Source organism: Cebus imitator, unplaced genomic scaffold (assembly GCF_001604975.1).
Source record: "Cebus imitator isolate Cc_AM_T3 unplaced genomic scaffold, Cebus_imitator-1.0 Scaffold37, whole genome shotgun sequence".
Lineage (NCBI taxonomy): Eukaryota > Metazoa > Chordata > Mammalia > Primates > Cebidae > Cebus > Cebus imitator.
The window spans coordinates 4,801,506-4,826,692 of record NW_016107352.1 but is presented as its reverse complement, the minus strand read 5'-3'; the positions used below and the strand labels follow the sequence as shown (position 1 = coordinate 4,826,692).

Here is a 25,187-nt window from a genome sequence, read left to right as displayed (position 1 = left end):
TCCCTCCCTGGAATGTTCATGATAACAAGTATGTCTTCTCACATTAAAACATATTTAATATCAGAGTTTCAATGTTTCAAGTAACCAGGTGCACAGTTTATTCACATTGCAGTTGCCAAGTTCCGTCCTTACCTGATCTAAGAGTGAAGCTGGAAACACCATAGGAGTTATTGAGGAATAAGAGGCTGTCAGTCCCCCAAAGCATAAGGAGCCTTCTGGGATCTTGCAGTTGACATTGATTGAACACCGCCTCATATGTTCAAAGCCATGTGCTGCAGGCTATGAACAGCCCTGCATGAAGCACATAGCTGGGTTTCCTCATCAAGAAGCAAAGACATCCCCAGTTCTCTGAGGGTCATCATCTATATAGTGTGAAGAATAAACAAAACTTGTGGTTGGGAAATAGAATAATGTTACATTTTCCCATAAATTCCTTCAAAATTGAATTGTCAATTGCAACTTAGCAGGAAAAATATGTCAGCATTAGTGTTTAGCAAGGGACTCATCCAGATTCAAGAAAAAGTCTTCAATCTATTGTAAGACATTTCCTTTCAGGTGAATAACTAGTCCTTTTCATGTTGAAACAGTTACAGAAACTGAATTCTGTTTACTTTGTTTGTTTTGGTTTTTAGTTTTAAAATTTTGCCTTAAGGTAAGCAACACCTGTTTAGTGAATCTGGGAAAAACAGTCTTTTATTTCTTTATACATGTAATGAAATGCTGATTCTTTTTGCAAAATTTTAAACTGGGGTATGAAGATAAAAGGGTAAAAAAAAAACTTGTGATTTGATGCATTGTCATAGTGAATGCATATTAAATCTCTCTACATTAGTGATTATGTAGTATATAATATACAATACCGGAGTGACACATCTCCATTTGAAGGAAATTAAATCCTAATTATACAAGAGGAACCCACAAAGCTTACTTTTTCCTTTTAAATGGCAGAATGTTATTCGTTGAGGGTAAATAGTTACTTCTCTGTTCCATTTAATTTTCATAAAGCAGATGTGTCAGAGGTTGGTCTTAAAGAAGAGTGTATCAGGCATTCTTGGGAATAAACCTGGGGAAAAGTGCACAGGAATAAATTTGGAAAGAGCTGCTTAGCCCTGTGACCTTTACAAAAGTATGTCACTGTTCGTGTTTTGGGTTTTGTCTGAGAAAATTAGCTAGTGATATATCCCAGCTGCCTCATAAGACACACATTCCTAAAGGGTAAGGGGCCTTCTGGGTCTTCTGGGATCTTGTAGTTGACATTGGTTGAGTATTCCCTATGTTCAAAGCATTGTGCTGCAGGCTATGGGTAGACCAATGAACAAAAGGGACGCGGCTACTCTCTTTAGGGAGCCCACACACAACTTTCTACGCATGGAATCACTTCCAAAATGGGAACTATCAGAGATGACTCAGTGATATGATGAAGGTAAAAGACACACTAAATGGGAAATCTAGAAGCTTTTTAGACAGAGATTGTGTCTCTACATATATCTAGTTTATTAAAGTGTGTCCTGACACAGAGTTAACATATTTCTGAAAAGTTGTGTCAACTGATTGTGGTGAGCATTTTCAGAAACCCCAGAGCAGCCATCCTGTCCTTCAGCAAGTCCTTTGAAATTAAGGTGAAAAGTGAGCACTAACTCAACTCTCCTTTCTCTTCTCCCATTTCTCCCCATATACCTATTATTTCTGATTTATTAGTATAATAAATATGGGCTTTACAGGCTTTTTTTTTCCGTAACAAAAATGTGTAGACATACTTTCTTCAGGTTATTTTCTTAGTTACTATTTTCTGCTCTAATACCAAGATTGCCACAGGGAGTGTGTAGCAGTGGAGGAATGCAGATGTTTTTCTATTTGTTTTTATCACCATAGAGTGGAAAAAACATGGACCAGTTAACAGCAGCTTCATCACTATCTGTGTAGGTGACCTTAGAACATGGGTGACTTAGACTTCAGTGCACCAAGAATTGGATAGTTGTTAATGCAAATAACACAATCCTACACACCAGAAGTTCTTTCTTGAATTTAAAAGTAGTCCTGTGCACAGTTAGAAATGCTTTTAGCTGCAAGCAGTAAAACAGCAAAAAATAATATCTCACATAATCTCTTAATAATGGTTCTAGGGTTGGTATACCTCAACAATGTTGTCAGGGTCCCCAGCTTTTTCTGACTTTTTGTCCTACCTTCTCAACATTTTGGCATTTCATCCAGTCATCTCAGCTTATGGCCACAGATAACTGCTGCTCCCAGTGGCACAGTCTCGTACATGCTCAAGGAATGGCACCAGAGAGCTCTCCTATGCACTTTTATCTTTTTTCAGAAGCAAAAGCTTTCCCAAGAACTCCCCACTCCTAGTGGAGTCTCCTTATGTGTTTTTGGCTCATTCTAGCTGCAAAAAGATGGAAAATGTATTAGGGTTCTCCAGAGAAAACAGTAGAATGGATATATTGAAAATAAAATTTAGTATGAGAAATTCGTCATACAGTTATGGAGGCTGAGAAGAAGTAAGTCCCACAATCTGCCATCTGCAAACTGGAGACCCAAGAAAGCTGATGGTGGTATTACCAGAAAAGGGGTCCTGATCCAGACCCCAAGAGAGGGTTCTTCGATTTCCCACAAGAAAGAATTTGGGGCAACTCCATAAAGTGAAAGCAAGTTTATTAAAAAAGTAAAGGAATAAAGAATGGCTACTCCACAGGCAGAGCAGCAGCATGGACTGCTCAGCTGCTTATACTTATTGTTACTTCTTGATTATATGCTAAATAAGGGGTGGATTATTCATGAGTTTTCTGGGAAAGGGGTGGGCAATTCCCAGAACTAAGGGTTCCTCCCCTTTTTAGACCATATAGGGTGAATTCCTGATATTGCCATGGCATCTGTAAACTGTCATATCACTGGTAGGCATGTCTTTTAGCATGCTAATGTATTATAATTAGTGTATAATGAGCAGTGATGACAACCAGAGGTCACTTGTCGCCATCTTGGTTTTGGTGGGTTTTGGCCAGCTTCTTTACTGTGACTTGTTTAATTAGCAAGACCTTCATGACCTGTATCTTGTGCTGACTTCCTATCTTACCTTGTAACTTAGAATGCCTAGCCTCCTTGGAATGCAACGCAGCAGAGGTCTCAGCCTTATTTTACCTAGCCCCTATCCAAGATGGAGTCACTGTGGTTCAAATGCCTCTGATAGTGTAATTCAGTCCAAGTCTAAAGGCCTGAGAACCAGGGGAGTTGATGGTGTAAATCCCAGTCCAAGGGATAGAGAAGATGAGATTAGATGACCCAGGTCAAGAGGCAAGGCAGGAAAAAGAAGGCAAATTTCTCCTTCCTCTACCTTTTGTTCTGTTGAGACCTTCAATAGATTGGATGATGCCTACCATGTCAGGGAGGACAATCTACTGAGTCTGTTGATTCAAATGCTAATGTTATTTGGGAACACTCGCACAGATACGCCTGGAAATAATGTTTAATCTGGGAAACTCATAGGCAGTCAAGTTGCTCCATGAAATAAACATTCACAGGAGGGTACTAGGAAAGAGAAATGTGATAACATGATTAGAGCTGAAAATCAAGACACCCATGGTTTATCCCCTCTGGCGAGGCATGAGGTCCTGTTGTAAGTGAAGTAATGGAGGATGGCTATTAGGGACACAACCATCAGTGGCTACCACCGCCCTGAGGGCATCTGCTGATGGTGTCCACGAACCACACTTTAAACCACTGGTTGCCAAACATCTGGGTTATATCAGAATCATCCAAGAGCTTTAATAAGTGCAAGAGGCCTAGGCGTCCCTGATTCAGTGGGTCAGTGTTGAGGCCTCAGCATCTTGACTTTCTAAAAGCTCATTAACTTAAAAACCAACAAACCAAAAAAACAAAAAAAAAAAAATTTTAAATCAAGGTAGTCAAAAAAAAAAAAAAAAAAAAAAAAAAAAAAAAAAAAAAAAAAAATTCATTTGGTGATTTGGTGATTCTGGTACATAGCTAGGATTGAGAACTTACTGGACCAATCATTTAATTTCTCTGAAGACCAGTTAGAAGCCCTTGGAGATAACATTGGGATAATAATATTGTTTGTTAGAGACGGTAGGTGTGAGGTATAAATGGGTTGGTATACATAAAGTTGAAGCTCAAACCAGCACATAATAGTTTTGGATCTCAGTCTGCCTTCCCCTTATGCCAGATGCCAGATGGTTTTCGAGGCAGATTCCAGTTTCTTCCAAAGAAAGTGTTTTTCACAAATGGTGACAAGTAGATTTGTTTGTCTTGGCTACTATACTAGTTCCCTATTACAAATTACCACAAACTTAGCAGCTTAAAACTATAGCAATTTGTCATCTCACACTTGTGTAGGTTACAACTCCAGGCAGGCTAGGTTGAGTTCTTTACTCAGAGTCTCACAGGTCAAAATCAGTGTTGTCTGAGCTTTTCCCTGGAGGCTTGGGTAAGAATCTACTTCCAAGCTCATTGAGAATATTGGCAGAATTCCATCATTGTGGTTGGAAGACTGAAGTCCCTATTTTCTTGCTGGATGTTAGCTGGGGTCCTCTCTCTGCTCCTAGAGGCCATCCACATTCCTTCTCATATGGTCTCCTCAGTCTTCAAAGCAGCAACTCTCTTTAACTTCCTCTTCTGTCCCTCTTTGGAAAAGCTATTTTTATAGGCTTATGTGATTACACTAGGCCCATGGAGGCAATCTCCTTATTTTAAGGTTAACTGTACCTTATGATATAATCGTGGAAGTGATATCTCAATTTTCACAGGTTCTGAGGATTAGGATGGGACATCCCTGAGGGCATTTTTAGAAATTCTGGCAGACACAGCTGTCTGTTCTCTTTCCTGTTCAGCACCCCTTTACCCCAGTGGCTCTCAACCAGCCTTCAATCTTATCAGCTGGTATTTAGCAATCTTCAGGTGAAGTGTTAGCACCTATCATGTCTCTTATTGCAGCTCTATGTATGTATGATCATTTCCTATGTTGGGCAAAAACCAAGGCAGGAATGATGGCAATTTCACTTGCTGCATTTGTGGGTCCCATGGACATAGAGGAACAACAGGCTGGCCTGACCTTGAGGGGTTGGGAGCCTCAGGTATTCAAGCCTAGGATTTCAGTTAGACACAAAATGACAAACAGCAAGAGGAGACAGGTGAGTGACACTGACAGGTAAGCACCTCTGGAGTTCAGAAGCTGTTATGAATAAAGATGATTTCAGAGCAGATGGACCTGGGAAGTCTTTCCATGGTCATTCCAATCACAGGGCACTGGCAGCCACCCACTTCTCTGCTTCCTAAACTCAATTCTTTTCACAGAAGCTCAAATTGGTTCAGGCAGATCTGAAATTACTGTTTCGGAGCAAGGCATATCTTGTAGTTGTCCAGAGCATTTTTCGGGGGTTCTCAGGCCAATATTATTTTAGTCTGCTTTTCTATCTTCAAATTGGAATATTTTCTTTAAACATTGAAAATCCAGGCACCCTCGTTTATGCCTGTAATCCCAGCACTTTGGGAGGCTGAAGCAGGAGGATTGTTGGAGCCAAGGAGTTTGAGACGAGCCTGAGTAACACAGGAGAACTTGTCTCTACCAAAAATTTAAAAAGTTGCTGGGCATGCTGGCACATGCTTATGGTCCCAGCTGCTCAGGAGGCTGAGTAGGAGAATCTGTTGAGCCCAGCAGTTTGAAACTGCAGTGAGCCATGATTGTGCCACTGCAGTGCAGCTGGGTGACAGAGCGAGACCCTGTCTCAAAACAAAAACAAAACAGAAAACCAACCAAACAAAAATCAAAGCACAAAGAATTCTACCAGATATGGGAGAGTCTGGAATAATCTTGAAAAACCAAAATAAAAAAATTACAGGTTTGAAGACAGAAGCTGTAGATGAGCTTCATGGCCGCTTTTTCAGTCATTCTGTAGTGAACACTGTGGTATTTGGTTCAGTCCCCTCTTCAAGTTTGAGGTAGTCATTCTGCTGCTGCTGGGAGTGTTGGTAGCTGATGTCCCTCAGCTGAGTTCTTCTCAGGGAATTACAAGGAGCTAAAGAGAGCCATCTTGTCCAAGGTCATGGCTCCTCCCTGGGCAGTCCTCACCCAATGACTGGTTTATAAATATTGGGGTGGCAAGGACAGACTCAAGTAGAACAAGACTGAAGGGCTATCCTGGCTCCAGTTTCCCTGAGGAACTGGCTTAGGCCTTTGCTAGGACTGCTTGATGGTCCAGCTTCTCCCTCCACCCAATTCTGCCCCCTCCATTTCCCCAAAGACATCAAACTTAAAGGCACTAAAGGGGTATCCAATTTTTTGGCTTCCCTAGGCTTCACTGGAAGAAGAATTGTCTTGGGCCACACATAAAATATTAACACTAACGATAGCTGATGAGCTTAAACAAGAAAGCCCACGAAAGTCTCAATATTTTAAGAAAGTTTACAAATTTGTGTTGGGTAACATTCGAAAACTTTCTGGGCCACATGCAGCCAACGGACTGTGGGTTGGACAAGCTTGGATCCTACAACCTTCCTGTATGCTCATCTCTGGCTAGCAATAGAGTTGAACAAGTCTCATCAACCTTGAGGATAGGCCATTTGCTAGAGGCCTTCAACGTGTGTGCCTGTGTGTATGTGTCCATGGGCACACGTCTGTTTTCACGTTTAATCTGAGTTAAACGGGCAAATGATCTAACAGTTTAAAATATGATTGGAAAGTAGATTTTTCGGATTTCAGAATCCCATCACGAGCTTCAGGTTTTAAGTCTCAATTTCATTCCCACAAAAAAACAGTTCCAAAAGTGAACAACTGAAAGGTGAAAATTTCAGAGAGGCCATAAGTGGGTAAAATTCATTTCCTTCAATGATGCGATAGAGGTATCTGCGTTTGAGCACAGTCATGAATGAGAGGTAGATTGTCAGCCATAGTTAGCTATCCAGGATATGGCATTTAACAAATAATGGCACTATGTCAAAGTTTGATTGAATACCATTTAAGAATAACCCAGTATCTTTGGAAAAATGACTTAAGGAAATTATTTCCCACAAATCCATCTCAGTTCTCCTGAGGAGTGGTTGGGGTAGGGGGAACGTGGCCTGCAGAGGTAGTTGTGATGAAGTTCTACTCCTCAGGTTGTGGCTGGGCCCTTCTGTAGAGCAGCCTGTGCCCTGACTCACTGACCTCAGGTGGGGATCTTTTAAAGTGTTAATTTGACTGAAACTGACATCCTGATGCTTAGAAAGTATTAGAAAACTTCCCAAGAGAAAAATAGATACTATGTAAGAATAGGACAAGGTGGAATCAGTCTGGATATTAAGACATGTGAGATTCACGTATGTAAGTATCCACTTGTTTCATGTCTCAAAATATACAATTCTAGAGATATTTTCTAGGTCTTCTTCTGATGTATCTGGTTTTCATGGAAATTGGGATAGTTTGAAAAGAACACTCCTTAACCCAACCTTAAACAGTTTAGGTCATCAGGTGCTCTTGAATGTGGTGGGAAATTAATAAAGCCAGTTCTGTATGAGAGGTGGGTGGAAGGTTCTGGTTTCCTGTGATACTACATCTTAGGTAAAATGTATCTTGGGGACCAGGCCACCTTTGTAAAATCAACAAATTGGCCACAAGATTAGAAATTATGACTAAAGAGACATGCACCCAGAGGTTACAAGATTGCTAACCTCCCCAATTGCTCCTACAGACAACATTACTATTATAAAACCTAAGATTGGTACTTAAGATATTTTTTAGACCCTGCATTCTGATGGATCAGCTGGCACCACCCAGATTGGTCAACTGACTCATCTGGTTTTGTGGCCCCTACCCAGGTACTGACTCATGCCTGCCAAACTGTCTTTTAAAAATCCTAGCCTCCAAATTCTGGGGGAGGCTGATTTAAATAATAGTAAAATTCTGGTCCCCTATTTAGCTGGCTCTATGCATATTAAAATCTTTCTCTATTGCACTTTCCTGTCTTCATAAGTTGGTTGTATCTGGGCAGCAGGCAAGATGAACTGGTTACAATCGCATTTGATTCTTTGAGGATAATCCTTTGCTAAACTCTGAGACTTTACCTAACTACAATGTCGGTCACCAGGTCAGTGAGGTTCTTGAATTTTCAGTTGTATATACACCATTGCCACCATTTGGGGCAGCATAGATTTTATTGCTTCCATAAGGTGAAACAGATTCATTTGTCCTATTCAAAAGGCTACTGACAATTGTGATATTCCTGCCAAAGATAGAATATAACCAAAAATAACTTGAAAATGTAACTGAATACCAAAAAAAATAAGACAATAGATCTAGACCAATAGGGGATCTTGACAGTGTGACTATCGGACATGGATTCCATAATGAGTATGCTTAAAAGGTTTAAGGAAATAAAAATTAAGATTGAGAACATTGGAAGAGACCTGGAAATATACAATATAACCAAATGGAAATTCTAGAATTGAAAAATTTGATAAATGAAATGAAGAACGAAATAGATGGGCTTAATAGAGAACAAATACTACCAATAAAACTTTATTTTTTTGAGACAATAGTCTCGCTCTGTTGCCCAGGCTGTGGTGCAGTGGCGTGATCTTGGCTCACTGCAACCTCCACCTCCTAGGTTCAAGTGATTCTCATGCCTCAGCCACCCAACTAACTGGGATTATAACTGTGTGCCAGCACAGCCTGCTAATTTTTGTATTTTTAGTAGAGATGAGGTTTCGCCATGTTGCCTAGGCTGGTCTCAAACCTCGGGGCTCAAGGGATCTGCCCGTCTTGCCTTCCCAAAGTGCTGGGATTACAGGCATGAGCCAGTGTACCCGGCTGCAACAAAACTTTTCAATACAGAAGTTACTGAGTGACCTCCCCCGAACTACAGATTCCTACATAAAGCTTAGCTTCCAAAAGGTAAGCTTAGTTGCCCTGGACAGTTCATGGCTTTATCTCTGGTGAATGGGCATTTGTCATCTTTGAGTTACGTTCTTTACTTCCATGTTCTTATCCTTAATTGGTCATTTTGGATCGACATGTTTGAAAAGCATCATCAGCCCTGTAATAGTTAAGTTGGAGGAGCCATCTCTATACACTGAGTTCCTGGGGACAGGATTATATCTTTTCCTCTCTGCAATCCCAGGGCCAGCAAAGTGCCTGGGGGCAAAAGTAGTCATTCCTATGAATGTAAGAATTGGACTTGAAGAGCGGAAGGAAAGTGAGGGAAGAGTTAATGACACAGACTTTAAAAAATCAAACCCTAGGTGAAGGCCTGGACTAAGCAACACTTCAAAGTTGCTTCTCCTCTCAAAGCAGTTTCTTTTGTCTGTGCTTCCCTAGTTCCTCATCACACCCTCAGTCTGGCTAGTCCTACCTTCATAATGACAGATCAGAGGATCCTTGCTGAAAGATAGGGTGTTTACTCTCTCTCAGAGTAATATATCATAGTAAGTGAGAGATTTCATTCAAGAACTGACTGATTGGTGGTGATGGAGTAGGGGGCTGGTCTTTTCCGACTTCTCTAATGGTAATATTTTCTCCCAGCTCACTTGCATGCTTACAGTGAGCTTAAATGTAAGCTAAATTTTATCCAATGGAAATTATGGGGATCGCAATATGCAATTTAACTCTTTACTTACTTTGACTCAACTAAAATACTAAAGCAGATAAACAGGGATGAACCAAGTTTCTGACCTCTTCGTGCAAGCAATGTAGTAAGGTAGAAAATGGGATAAATATACTTGTGTTCCCTCAAGATATCTCTCCCTTCTCCATCCAAACTGTTGAACTAAATAGTGAGGTCCTTGAGGAATGAGCTTTTCCCTATTTTTTAAATGAGGGAGGCTAATAATCCTAAAAGATGACTCTAAAATGTTGTCAGAATAATCAAGAGTTAACAGCAATTGTACGTGGCTCTAGAAGCCTGATTGTTACTTGTTAAATTGCTTCTGCTGTTCTTTCCCATATGAAAGATGGTGGTGACTTGTTATTAGGGCAATAGCAGATTTTATGTCTGTTTTATCACAGTGCAGCCTCCTGAGTGTGAATTTGATTTGTATTAAAGCTGACAAAATGAATCCAATGCTTGCTGAGACCTTGTATAGAATAGCTTGGGTTGGATTTTGAGAGGAATTAATTACCTGTTGGCAAGGTGAAAGTGACCATAAACACTCCTGATTTTAATACATCATGCCATAAAAGGAAGTTAATTTTTAGCTACCTTGAGAGAAAACAACTACCATCCTGCCGCATAGTAGAGTCTGGAGAAAAATAGCTGTTAGTTGACAGGAAACCTCTACTTTCTTTAATTTCATTAAAAAATAATCTCATTGATGCTAACAACTGTGCTGTTGGGTAAAGTTGCTGGTTCATATTTTCAGTTTCAATTTCCCTTGCTTCTCTTGCTTCAGTTTCAGTAGCAACAGGAAGTTTGGGAAATTCTCTATCATTCAGATGTGAAGAGGAAGAAAGAAAACTGTTTATAAAGACATCCTGATGAGTGTCAGAAAATTGTATGCAGTGACCTGGAGTAATCAAAGAGCAAATTCAGAAAATATTCTCTAAGTTTAGGATTTGTAGACTACTTAATTATAAATTTATACTGCTTAATACATAGCAAAGTTCTATTAATATATTAAATCGTGAATTTATATTATTTTGAGGTGACTGGCCCTATAATGAGGTCACTTATAAATTGATTTTATGAGCACATAACACTTTCTCTTTCCACCCTCTAAGTCTGTATATTATTAAAATACAAGAAGACTAGACTTGATGTGTTTCAAAACTTCAGACACAGGTTAAGTTCCACCACTCAGTTCTGCTTCACTTGTTCTCACTCTGAGTCACTCAACCTTTGAACACGTTTTTTATTTGATTGATTTGAGCATTTGTCCAAGTTGCCTGAGTGGGTCTAAGTATAATAAGATATGAAATAAAAGAACTTAACATGGCAAAGACTGTCAGACTTTCAGAAAGAAAAACTCTTTAAGAATCTCAGAAATAGCTGGTTATGTCTGAGTCGCTAAGAAAATACAGGTGATTGATTTCACTTCATCTCCCCCACCCCTTTCCCCCTTCCATTTCCCAAATTTGGTATTTTGAAGATAAAGATTTGGAAGTAATTTTAAAAAGGAACATAATATGAGAAAATTGTAACATTCAGTTAGGTTTCAAGGCTGATTCATGTATAACCACAGCCCTAAGATATGCTTGAAACCCTTAATGCAAGGAGAAAAAATAGAATCAGGGCTGAGCCTGATGCAGCCTCATCTGGGTTTTGTTGTTGCTGCCCTACTTGTAAAAGCAATACAGACTGTGAAATAGACAGTTGTCTCTCAGGATCCTTGGGGTTTTGGTGTCAGGAACCCCTCTGATACCACAACTTATGGATGTTTAAATCTCTTATCTAAAATAGAATAGTATTTGCATATAACCTATGCTCATCCTCTTGTATACTTTAAATCATCTCTGTAATACCTAATACAATGTGATATGTAAATAATTGTTATACTGTATTGTTTTTGTTGTATTATTTTTTACTGAATATTTTTGATCCATGATTGGCTGAATCCATAGATGTGGAACCCATAGATATGAAGTGCCCGATTGTACTAACTGATACCAGATCATTAGGCAGTTTTCTTACTGGGGCCACAAATCCAAAATCCAGACCACATTTCTCTGAGTAAAGACGTAATTTCCACTGAAAAGAGTAAATGTTTTCACTGTCAGTTTCCCAGGGGAGAGCTTTGTTCAGCAGGAATTTTGGGAGGAGGATGTTGACAGTGTTAGACTCCAGTGAGTGGAAACCTTCCTCATTTCTTTTAGTGCCGATAGATATCAATTTGGCTCCAATTCTCAGCTACCCGACTAGAAAGGTTCAGTGCTGATAACTGAATGTTTCTAGTCGGGTAGCTGAGCTGCCTTTGGTGACCTGAAAACAGGTAGCAAAGAAGGCAGAGCACTAGCCTGGTAAGGGTGAGAGGATTCCCTTGGGCTTTGCAGCTCCCATAAAGAATTATCTGAACCCTTTCTTTCCTTATTCTGGAACAGTCAGGAAAGTCTCGTCTCTGCTGTACTGTGGGCAACAAAGAGGAAGACAAGTCTTTTCCCCAGGGCCAAACAAGATGATAGAAATCAACAGCAAAAAATGGTAGTGTTCACTGAAGCAGCAAGTTAACTGGAGTCACTGTCCCTAGGAGGCAGCCCAGGAATGGGCAAGAGGGCAATCCATTTCTAGGTACACATGACACTGTACCCTGGAAACCTCTCAGGATCATGAGGGGAATATTTTAAGCATGGATATTCCTGCCAGTAATGCTGGAAAGGATTCATGGCATAATGCCACGATATGTAGCAGAATCTACTACAGTGTCTGTACAAAATGTTTAAGTATGTAATTCATTCTGTCAGTTATTAAGTGTTATGAATCTGAAATCATTAAAACAATGTAGTACAGAAGAAAGAGGCAGATAAGCAGACCAGAATAGAGTTAACACACAAACTGATATTGAAATATCATATGGTAATGGTAATTTAAAATAAATGTTGAAAGAAAGGATCATAATAAAGTGCACTGTGACAAATGGGTAGCCAGTTTATTTTCTTACCTCACTCCATATACAAAAATAAATTCCAGAGGGATCAAAAATACAAACGCAAGAAAATGAAACTATGAGAGGAAAACATATTTATTTATAACCTTGGTGTGAGCAAGACACACAATTCAATAGCCCTAAGAAAAGATTGGTTAATTGGCTTCTGTGGGGAAAAAAGAAAATAACTTAAGTATGAAATAATTATAATAGTTTGAATACACATAAAAGAATCCAATATTCCAAGAGTTTATAAAAATTTTTTAAAATCCTAGTAATTCAATAGAAAAACAATTGGCTAAGATGAAATGCAAATTACCAATGTATAAAAAAGTCACTCAAACCTTAAGTACAAATCAACATAATTATCAGATATTAATGCAGTGACAGATAAAACTAAGTTTAATAATAAAAAATTTTGGTAAAACGGGCAGGAAAATATACTCATAAATGTTAAGTGGTAGTATAAGGTAGTACAGTTTAAGAAGGCAATTTGGTAGTATCTATGAATATTTAAATGCATACATTCTTTAACTGAGCAATTCCTTGCTAGGAACTTATCCTATGGCTATACTCACACAATCATTTCAAGGGTGTTCAGTGCAGCAATAATTGTAATAGCAAATGTCTATAACCCTGCTCAATTATCAATAGAGGAATGGCTAAAAAATTATGGCACATCCATACAGAGATCTAGTTAACCATTAAAAAGGATTACCTCTAAGTCATTAAGCAGATAAGCAGGAAAAACAAGGAGCAGAATGATGTGTGTAGTTTGGAAAGGAGTACAGTTCTGTTATTTTCTGTTTATGGCTGGACAAAGGGACTGTTAGGTGGGGCAGTGGTAGATGATTGCTTTTCATTTTATATTCATTGTTTTATCAAGTGCACATATTACCTTTGTACAAAAACTTAAAAAGATTAACAGGAAAAAATTATCTTCAAACCATGTAGTAAAGCCCAACATGAATGTATTTGTTTAGGATCTGAGGAAGGAAACTTAGGGGTGCTGGAGTTAGTGAAAAATAAATGTAAAAATATGCCAATGAACGAAAATGGCTCTGGGTTTCAGAAGAATGTGGTACACTGATTGCACTTGGAAAAAAACTGCAATTCTAGAAGAGTGAAGTTAACCTGGCTTTGGCAAATTTGTAAATATATCATCTCTTTCATATGAAGTTGTACCTGAGCCTTATTCTTTAGTATCTAGTTCAAATGCCACGATTTCTTCGAAACTTCTCAGATTACTAAACAATTAATATACAGTCCTCTTACAGTTCTTTGTAAATATCTGTATCATAGGATGCATCATAGTCCCGAGGAGGCTATTTGTTCACTGGCATGTCAGCCTCCAACCCAAACGTGAGATCCCTCGGGCAAGCCTTAACCACAGGTTTTGTCCTCCTGTCTCTTTTATACTTGACAGACCATGAGCCCAGTAAAAGTTTGTTGAATGGGTGAATTAATGACTGGAGGAAATAAAAGAGGGCTGTTGCTTTTTTTGGATTTTAGAAACCTCTTCCAATAAGACAGAAAACTTGTGACTAGAGTTTTCTCCTTACCAGTGTTAGGAACAACCCTACTTTTTTGCCATCACAGCCCGCTTATTGCTTCAGTAACCAAGAGCACTGAGGTGTACCAAGTGACAGTGCTTTGGAATGTCTAATGGTCACTGTAGGGAAAAGGAACCCGAGCTCTCCTCCCTAACACCAGATAAACACAATCTTCTGCCCACACTTGAGGTTTTGTTCTTTTTCTGGACTATATTCTCCAATATAAATGGTGTATGATATGTGGAGTTCAAATCAACATTTTCCTGAAGTAGAAAACCTGTTTAGGGCCCCCCCTTACCCATGAGAAAAGCATTTTGTTTAGAGGTTTCTATAAATATGAAACAGAAGAAATATTTATTTCTTTTTGATATATAATAATTGTACATATTTATGGGGAAGAGAGTAATATTTTGATACATATAATGTATAGTAATCTTTTAAAACTTTGTTGTAGAGATGGAATCTTGCTAAGTTACCCAGGGTGGACTTGCCTGAGCTTCAGCCTCCTGGGTAGCTAGGACTACAGGCATGTACCACTGGGTGTGGCTTTGTTAAAAAAAAAATTCCTATTACGTCTTAGGCACAATTGGAAACAAGACAGATATGATCCCTGACACCAGTGCCTGACAACTATTATGATCCTGCCTAGAATCTATTTGTAAATGATAGGAAAAGGCAGGGACCAAATATGTGAGTTCTGTCTAGTAGTATAATGGGTCAAAGAAAAAAAACAAAACAAAGAATAAGACCTAGTATTTGATAGCACAATAGGGTGAATGTAGTCAATAATAACTGTACATTTAACAAATAACTAAAAGTATAATTGGATTGTTTGTAACACAAAGGGAATGGTCACCATTTTCCATGAAGTGATTACTTATTGCATAGCTGTATCAAAGTGTCTCATGTACCCCATAAATATGTATACCTACTATGTACCCACAAAAAATTTTGTTTAAAAAAGTACATAGCACAGGTTGTTCAGGGAAGATAAGAAATTGCCATTTAGCACAAAGACTACTAACCTAGGAGTCTGGAGAATTGAGTTCTGTTGCCAGGTCTGGCATTAATTGTGTCATTTTAGTAAACGTTAACATCTCTATATCTGTTTCTGGATCTTTCAAACAAGCAGCTGGAACATCTTTAAGCTCTAGAAATCAGTAGTTCTATATTTTTATGTGGGAAAGGGCTCACTGTCTTCTATTTCCATGAATAAAACAGTAGGACTTAAGCCAGAACAGATCTAAGAAAGATATGAAAATAGTCTGACACAGGCTTTGAGAATAAATAGTAACTTCTGAGTACTCTTCACCCTTGGAGTAGGTGAGGAGGATGCTAAGATGGGTCCAGATGAGGCTGCTGTTCCTTTGTATGGGTCTACTGTTTATTTACCAGTCTTTAAGATGGATACCTTTTCATCTACCCTCGTTATGAACTATTTCAGCAGTCTTTATAGCCTTGATTGAAAACAATAATTTCTTATGGCAAGATAAAAGAACCCAAATCAACTGTAGATCCTTCCGGTTCATGTGTACCTGCTTACCTCAACTGCTGCTTAAGAATGTCTGTGGACATTCTTTACCACTGGTTGTAAAAACCCTAGGGACCCAGGACCAATAGCTTTTTTCCCCCCCACTTTAGTTAGCTAAACTATGACAACATAAACATGATTTTTTTAAAGTTCAAAAAGGAAAACAATGAATAGTGAATTACTGAATTTCTTTCCAATCCTAGTACTGTTCCCCAAAGGTACTGCCAACAGTTTTTGTATATTCAGACATTTGTAAGTTGATCACTTATCCCTTGACATCATATCTATGTTTGATCTTAATTCTGTCATCTACTTTCTATTTTAAATTCTCCCTTTATCTTATATGGCCTGTGTTATCTTTAATTTTGTGTTTCCATTTTAATAGTTATCAGGCTTATAGTTTTGGTGATTCCTTTAAAAAGTAATATACATGCTAGGATCAGGCTGTGGAAGGTCACATAATCTGAGGTATAATCATTTTATTCAACAGGTTGTAGTGACCATTTTTAAGATATGAGAGAGGACTGCCTTAATACTGAGCACTGAAATCTTTTATCTACAAAGTTAAGTTTTTCTCCCAAAACTAAACTAGATTCAAATCTAAGAATATTTTTGTCTTTTGTCATAAGAGATGTTTCATTTTTTGAAACATACTTTCCAGTCTCCCTTTTTAAGGTTATTACTGGTCACTTCTGAGAATTCTTAAGATAAAATACCTAACCTGCTCTATTATGTTAGGGGTCCCAGTCATTTTGTTCCTAGATCGCTGATTCATATTTAACAAGAGCAAGAGTTTGCTATCTAGTTAAAAAGGATAGATCCAAACCAATGAAGTCAACACACATCTCCTTGGGGTCATTGATCTTTAGGGCATGGCTATGAGACTTTGAATCTTTTTATTAAAAAAGTGTTTGAAGGCATCAACCCTGGGGCCTCTACCCCTCATGAATTATCTCCATATACCTAAGCCCATTTGAAATCAAATTAGGTAACATTGCATGTCTGTAAACCTAGGTGAGGGAGCTTAGTGCCTCTATATATCTGCCCCCTCCTGCACCCCTTTCTGAAGAAGCCATGCTTTCTTTTGTTTGCTACACTAGCAGGACTTGAAGTTTTGGATGCCAAAGGCTGCTGGCAGTGACAAGAGGTGCCACCTTTCTATGACAACTATCCCTTTGTTATATAACTCTGATCTATATATTGCACTGTGGTTTGAACCTCACCTCCAGCAAACCAGAGAATTCTTTGCCTCACTGTTTCAAATAAGTGAGAAATACTTGTGATTCTGTTCCTAAGAGCTCCCCTTGCCATAATGAGTGCCATTCATAACCTCAAGCACCATTTCTGCTAGAGACATCAACTGGGGTTAAAAAAAATAGGGCAGATTCTTACTGGTTTTCAAGTATTTAAGCACCTATATTTTCACTGAGTAGATTCTAGAAGGAAACATCATTTCCTTAAGAAAGAGGAAACTGCAGAATAATGCTGGCATCAATTCTCTGTGTTCTCTCAACAACTTCCAAGCTGGTGAGAGGGAACTGAGGTTCACAAATGATACATAATTTAAAAAAGTCTTAAACACATCTCTTGATAGAAAACAGAGGCAGCCAGGTATGATGGCTCATACATGTAATCCCAACACTCTGGGAGGCCAAACAGTTCAAAGACCAGCCTGGGCAACACAGCAAGACCCTGTCTCTATTTAAAAAAAGAAAAAAGAGAATGGGAGCCAATAAAAGTCTTAAGAAACTAAAGACTTGCTACTGCTAATGAGAAGAAAAAGGGAGAAAGAAAAAACATGGAATGAGAGATGAGTAGGAGAAGGTTCGAAGAGCTAGAAATTCGAAGACCAAAAAGAGAAATTCAGTCAGGCAAGTAGGTTTATAAAAATTACTTTAAAAATCAGAAATTATCTGTGGCCAACTATTCTAAACACATAGTTACCTTCACTTCATTAAATAAGCTGCTATTATATAAACCTAATCAACATGAAAATGCAGTGGTTTTACTACTTCAATTACATTAAAAATCTAGTTATTGGCTGGGTGTGGTGGCTCACACCTGTAATCCCAGCACTTTGGGAGGTCCAGGCGGGCAGATCTCGAGGTCAGGAGTTTGAGACCACCCTGGCCAACATGGTGAAACACTGTCTGTACTAAAAATGCAAAAATTAGCTAGGCATGGTGGCAGGGGCCTATAGTCCCAGCTGCTTGGGAGGCTGAGCAGGAGAATCGCTTGAATCCGGGAGGCGGAGGTTGCAGTGAGCCAAGATCGCGCCACTGCACTCCAGCCTGGCAACAGAGTGAGACTCAGTCTCCAAAAAAAGGAAAGAAACTCCAGTTATTAAAATATAATCATAACCTCCCTTTTTCTTCCTGTCTCTGACATATACACACCCACACTCACCTACCCACACCCCACCAAAACGTATAAAAACAAGAAAGACAGTCATGTGTAGAACTAAAGGAAAAGTTGAATATTACTTCTCTTCCAAACCTATGTTCTGGATTTTATCACCACCTCTCCACAATCTAACAATTGGACAACAAAATTAATGAGAAAATGAAACGCAACCTAAATGCTATCAAAAGTATGATTCTACTGTTATAGGTATAGAAAGGGGGACAATGCAGTTTAGGTAGTCTTAGGAAAAAAACTGAAGCTTACAAAAGAAAAAACCTGATTAGTTTTTTTTTAACCTGATTAGTTTTAAGAAGACATTGTACCCAAATTAGTTCTATGACAGCACATCAGTCAGCAGTTCTAGAAATGAAGAAGTACTGTTAATCTTTCACTAGGCATTCATTAGAAAAGCCAAAGAGCCTAAGTTCTAGGACTGAACCTCATTTTTTTTAAACGAGTATTTTGTTTATTTCAAAGTAAGCTGCTGTATTCAACTGCACTATACAGATCCAATATATAAAAAAAGTATATAATACCCTGGACAAATTTTTACTCCTGGAGAAAAGCAGTATCAATAACAATACAAGAAACACTAGCACATTTGGTACAAGAAATGATGCGACACAGAGACAGTTTTAGGTTCTAGGCAGCAATACAAAATGCGTTAATCAGTAATAATAAACTCACAGCATAACAAAGTTCACTTCTATGTTTTACTAATACAGATGTATCTGGAGAATGCCAATGTTGCTGAGCTTACTCAACTTTAGTTGTTAAATGTTCATTCATTCTTAACCACTAAAAAAATTTCTCTTGAACAATCCATATTGTCAGCATTATTAGACTTGATGAAAAATATCTTGAGCTCTGTAGTCCTTCCCTTTAACAAGGAGATAAATTCAGCAAGAATCTTCTATCCTTCCCAGTACTATGAAGTATACCTTTGGAAAATTAAAATAGTTTTAATTGTATGTATTTGGGTAAATATATCTACTTTCCAATGGTTTGTCAATTATCAGTACAGCTAGTTGGAAAATATTTAGCTGAATATATTAAATTATACAACCCTACTACTAAAGTAGTGTGAAGTGGTATTTATCTCCTCAGCTTTTCTAAAGCTGTCTAATCCAAATAACTGTGTATGCATGCTTGTGTGCACACATACATGCTAATAAATAACATATTGGGTAGCAGATTACTGAAAAATCAAGGCAAATAGGCTAGACTCAAGGGCCTTATGGAATTTGTAATTGTTTGCCTAGAAAGAAGTAAAAGACTAGGTCTATTTTTATTCATACCCTGAAACTCCCAGACAAACCTACTATCAATAGACCAGAGCTCTGGATGAAGTATGCTCAAAAACACAGTTTTTTAGCATATAGATTACATTTCAGTCAGCTTTCACAGATACCCACGGCATGATTAAGGGTGGAAACTTTTTTTGTTTTTACATAGTAGGAACAAATAATTTCACAGATAAAAGTAACTTCTGAAGTATATAAAATGTCTGTCATTCAAAATTCAAGTCTCTGCTCAAATGTTACTTCCTAGTCTTCCTTAATATGTCATCCAGAAAACTGTTCGGATATTTTTATTTTCCTAATACCACTCTCTGAAATACCTTGTTTATCCATCTACTAGCTTATTTCTAACTCTAAAGTTAAGGCTAAATGAAAACAGACCTCCTCTATGTCTTGTTCACCACTGTATTTCTAGCAGATGCTTGGCACACTTATTTGCTGAATAATTTATCAGTGTATTCAACAGATCAAAATACACCAAGGAACAGAGAAGCAGTTTCTCTCTAAATATATATGAGATTTCCCCCACCTGCACCCCTACCCATCCAGACACACTTACCTGGACTACACAATGTTTCTAATTTTTTTAAGGTATATTATTCTCAGTCAGAGGTGGAATAAAGTAAATAATATATATTGCAGTAAAACTTAGAAAAATAACCCCACAACTACCCATAAAAGATAACATTTATCTCACAACTTTTATATTGGTCAAAAATAATCAGATGAAACAACTTTGAACATGGCAATTTATTTTATGCATTATTTAAATCTGCTGTTTAAAAATGTTCAAAAGGCACTTTAAGAAACATTAAAAAATACATTTTTCTGACTTAATGGTGATGACTTAAAATAAGCAAGTCACCAGACATATTTAAACCATTCATAACACCATTACCTTAAATAATTTTTAAATTCCAAAACACAAACATTCACTAGTACAGCACACTGCTTAGCAGTAAGATTAGTTTCCCTCTAATAATATACTTCATGTAGATTATTAATTTGCAGGGCCCTGCAAAGTTATTAAAACTTAACTAACATAAACTGAAAACTAGAGAGGTAAGGGCATGAAACAGAGCACAATTCAACTCTAAAACTTTAGAGTTGGTTTCTCTACAGAGAATTTGTACAATTCCTTAGTTCAGCCTGTGTTAAAATTTTTATTTCAACTCTTATAAACACTTTTTTTTTTTTTTAATCAACAGAGGTAACATTAACATTTAGCATAAAGTCTACCACAGGTTGTCTCCCAGATTGCTTTAGTATGTTTCTGTCAGGCCTACTATACAGTAGAAAAATAAAAAGTTTTTTTTTTGTTTTTGAGAAAAGGGTGAGTAGAAGAATCCAAATAACTTTACTTCCTTTAATAATTATAGATGTAGAATTACTTTAAAATTATGAATTTTTAAGCAGGGCAAGTATCTTGAGAGCCAGCAGGCATTATTCTTAGACAGACTTTTACTTTCAATCTCATTGGGAAACTTAGTTAGTAGGTTTAAAATTATCAACTAAGTAATAAAAATTCTAATCACTATTAACAGCCAAATTAACCCTGTGAAGGCAACATTTAAGAGTAACTAGAAAATGGAAGTTAGTAATAAAGCAAATAAAAAAGGCAATAAATACAAAGCAGAAACTGTCAAAGAATAATAGTCTAATGAACTGAAAATTTAAATGGCAAATTAAGATGCTAGATATAATTTAATTAGTCAAGGGATTCTTTCAAGTACAATAGTGCATCAACCTGTAATAACCATAATTTGACAGTCTCAAAGCAGTGAAAAATTAATATTCAAGAAAAAATGTGAAAATAACCAGTTAGCAAATGTAATGCTCAAATCCAATTTCACATTAAAAAAATATTAAAAGCTGATCAGTGATTTATTTTCATATCTCATTACAGTAAGAAAAGCTCCTCTGAAATTTACGGTATTTGAAAACAAACTGGGACAAAAATCTGCTTTATCTATGAACTTTCCACTAGAACATACAAGCAAACCATTATTAGAGAACATGACATCAAAAGCCTTGTTTTGAAACCATACTAAAATCATTTATCCAAATAACGAAGATCCTAATCCAAAAGACAGTGAATACATCATCATCATGAAGTCTGGTTTTATGTGTTCTATGAAGTACTTATTAGTACTTAATAAACCCTTCCTGCCTCAATATAAAATTGCTAAACTTGGATTTTATTGTAGGCCCTGATATTAGTCACTTTGGAGAAGTTAAAATTTGACCAAAATGAATGATTCAATGACCATTTAAATTATCTTTATTTTATATTTAATATAGTATGATCCTGGACTACACTGATTTAAAACATTCTTTTTGAAAAATGTCTTAGTAATGGGGCGGTAATCTTCAGTGTGTTTCAAATACTGTTTGCACCAAAATCATGTAGGTTGTTGGGCAGTGGTTCTCAAACCAGGATGAGAAAGACACCTGCAGTTTGCTTAAACACAACTGCTAGCCCCTGCCGCTGCTCCTAGAGTATCTGATTTAGTAGATTTGAGATGGGGCCCTGAGAGAGGCTGCATTTCCAACAAGTTCCCAGGTGATGTTGATGGTATTTGTTGGGACCACACCATGGTTAAATTAAAATTTCTGAGATTGGGGTCTTCAGATCTGCATTTTAACAATGCCCTAGGCAAGTGTAAGAACCAAAGTTTAATAATCATTATGACATTTTCACTGTGTTGATTTGACTATTACTGGCCAATGTATCAGATGTCACATATCATATAAATAAAAATGGAAATAATGCTAAATGACTAACCCCAAGTCTGATATGGTTCAAATGAACACACAGGATTTGAATATAAATCCTACCTGTTACTTACTAGCTTTGTGACAGTGACAAAATTACTTTAATTCCCCAAGGCTCAGTTTCCTTATCTCAAATTTTGAGGATTAACATTATACAGATTATCTAAGCGTAGTACCTAGCATACAGTAGGCACTCGATAAATACTATTACTTATTAAGAAATGTATGAAATATTTCCTTCAGTATCTGGTTAAAGCAATTTTTTCATTCGCTTAAATGCAGTATTTATACTCCAAGGCAATACAGTAATAATACCATCTTCTATTTATTGCTACCTATTCTGGGACAGTGTTCTAAGAACATTACATTTATTTAATCCTCATAAAAATCCTGTGAGGTAGTTAGTATTATCATCCCTAATATACAGATGAGGAAACTGCGACGCAGAGAGATTAAGTAAAATTGCTCAAGGTTACAAAAACAGTAAGTGTTGGAGCAAGAATTTAAACCCAAGCAAGTTTGACTCTAAAGCCCAGGATTCATCACAATATTCATTTCCTATGAGCAAATCTTAAGGTTTTGGATATTTATAGTAAACTGTTTATACTTCTAGTCAAGTAACACACCATGGTAAAGAGTTGTTCAAAGAATAAAATCAATGCCATACTACCATGATAATAGGTAAAAAACTGGTGTATGTTTTTACTACATGGACAGAGTAATTCATGGTTAGCCAATGAAATGAACATCCTCTCAAATATACCCTTCAAAGAGGTTATGATTTTGACATGTTTTGGCACAATAAATAAAAATTATTTAGCTAGCTGGGCTCTGTGGCTCACGCCTGTAATCCCAGCATTTTGGGAGGCAGAGGTGGGTGGATCACCTGAGGTCAGGAGTTCAAGACAAGCCTGGCCAACATGGTAAAACCCCATCTTTAGTAATAATACAAAAATTGGCCGGGCATGGTGGCACGCACCTGTAATCCCAGCTACTCGGAGGCTGAGGCTGGAGAATCGCTTGAACCCGGGAGGCAGAGGTTGCAGTGAGCTGAGATCGCACTCCTGCACTTCAGCCTGGGCAATGGAGCAAGACCCTGTCTCCAAAAGAAAAAAAATTTTTTTGGCTAAAATCAAAGGAGTCCCAAGGAAGGCCTAGATCACAACANTCCTTTCTTAAAAAAAAAAAAAGAAATTATTTAGCTAAACAGCAGAGTCAGTGGCATGACAGCCATGTCAAATTGGCATAATGATAAACATAAGGGAAATGTAAATCTTTTGTACCATTAAAAATCTCATAGAAAGTCTGTAAAATATTCTGACATACTCAGTATTGCTTAAGATAATAAAAATAATTTTCTTTCCTTTCAGAAACTCTTTAAACAGAGAGTCACTAAAAATAGAATGAAACATTTGTGAATGTTTTTGATGACAGTCTTGACTAGGTAATCTGCATTGTTAGAATTATCCATTGGCAAAACAATTATCCCAAAATAGTAAGTCAGCATCAACCTTCAGATTATTTATAAATTAAGTACTCTTTCAATGTACAACATTTTTGTTTAAGCACTCTGCATTTTCTATTGTTTTTAATTTATTCCCCTCAAAATCTTGCATTCAAAAGAATCTTGCTAGGGTAACTAATAGCCACCTCAGATCCTAAAAGTGAATTTAAAATTCTGCTTTAAACAAGTTATGAAAGGCACAAACAAGTTCTTGTCTCTCAACAGGATGAGAATTAAAGAAACCATAACTACGTAGTTGGAAAGAGTTTAAAATAATCAATTAAAAATGTTACTTAGTAATTCCTGAGAGTGGCACTGATATAAGAAAAGCATCCTCAAATAGCATTAAATTTATTATTAGTTACCCATAATTAACAATGGGTAAATTTGGGAGCAAATATTATAAAATAAATGTTTCAGAATGCTATGAATGCTTTGAGTAAATTAATATTAATAGTGGAGAATGGTATTCAAGAGTAGCTAAACATATTTAGAAAACAGACAACAGAGATTCCATAAAAGATTACTAATTAGAATGAAGTATATAATATAGTCAAGGCCCATGATCATTTTAAAGTGTGGTTTTATTAATGCACCTCAGGATAAGTGCCAGTCCTATTTTATCTTCTTCTGGAAGAAATACTGCCAATTGTAAATAATCACAGCAAAAGTTTCATTAGACAAAAATTATGTGTGTGTGGAAGGGAGGGGCTGAATCATTTATATCATACTGCAAATTAAACTAAATTCTTGAGCTGTATTAACAACACTGAGCGACAATATTTCTTTCTAAAATTTTCTTTAAGGCAGATCTGTTTATTACTAACATAATGCAGTGTAGTGTTAGCAAATTTAACTGTTTTAGTTTCTCAGCAACAATAATACAGATGGTCAAAAATAGGCAACAAAATCTCTTTTCTAGTTCTTCTACCTGGCTACCATTTTAAAAACACAAGTTCTTCATATATATATATATATAGATATATATTACTGTATCAAAACACATTTTAACAGACTTCACAGCTCATTTAAAGCTTCAGTTTATAGTCATTCATGTGAAAGATTTCTGTATGGAATGTTCACTTAAATTCCTCACTGGGATTCCAGTATTCTTTGTCAGAAATGCAGAAGTCCTTCTTCAGTGCAATGCTAGACATTTTACCTTTGTTCATTCATGGTTTTCTTTCAAGGGTTTCCTAACTTCACTTTTGTATCTTCATTTTTGTTTGTTTGACTAATTTCCTTTAGTATATTTTCAGGTAAGGTAGGTTGATATCTGTATAAATAACCATATGGACGAAGATGATAAACGAGGTATTCTAACTCATACATAGTTGTAGAATCAACATAGTGAAAAGAAACTGCAAGATCAGAACAGCAACCAGGACCCTAAAAAAGGAGTGGAAACAGGCATTGTTAATAAACAGCACATTGCTAGCATATAATATTCACATACTTATAAAGGACAAACTAATTTTAAAAGTATGCAAACATTAAAGCTGGCAAGGCAAAGCAGAGGAATCTCATTTACTAGACCTGTGGAGACATCCTAATGA

At 37.1% G+C, this 25,187-nt stretch overlaps 1 protein-coding gene across 1 annotated transcript in view; it reads right to left on the bottom strand.

Moving 5' to 3' along the window:
* Positions 1-23,310: 23,310 nt before the first annotated feature.
* C1GALT1 (core 1 synthase, glycoprotein-N-acetylgalactosamine 3-beta-galactosyltransferase 1) overlaps positions 23,311-25,187 on the bottom strand; it is a 54,201-nt gene continuing 52,324 nt past the window's right edge. Inside the window, exon 4 of the mRNA XM_017525185.1 lies at positions 23,311-25,020. Within this exon, the coding sequence (XP_017380674.1) occupies positions 24,817-25,020 (204 nt within the window). The 3' untranslated portion in view covers positions 23,311-24,816. The remainder of the gene's footprint in view (positions 25,021-25,187) is intronic.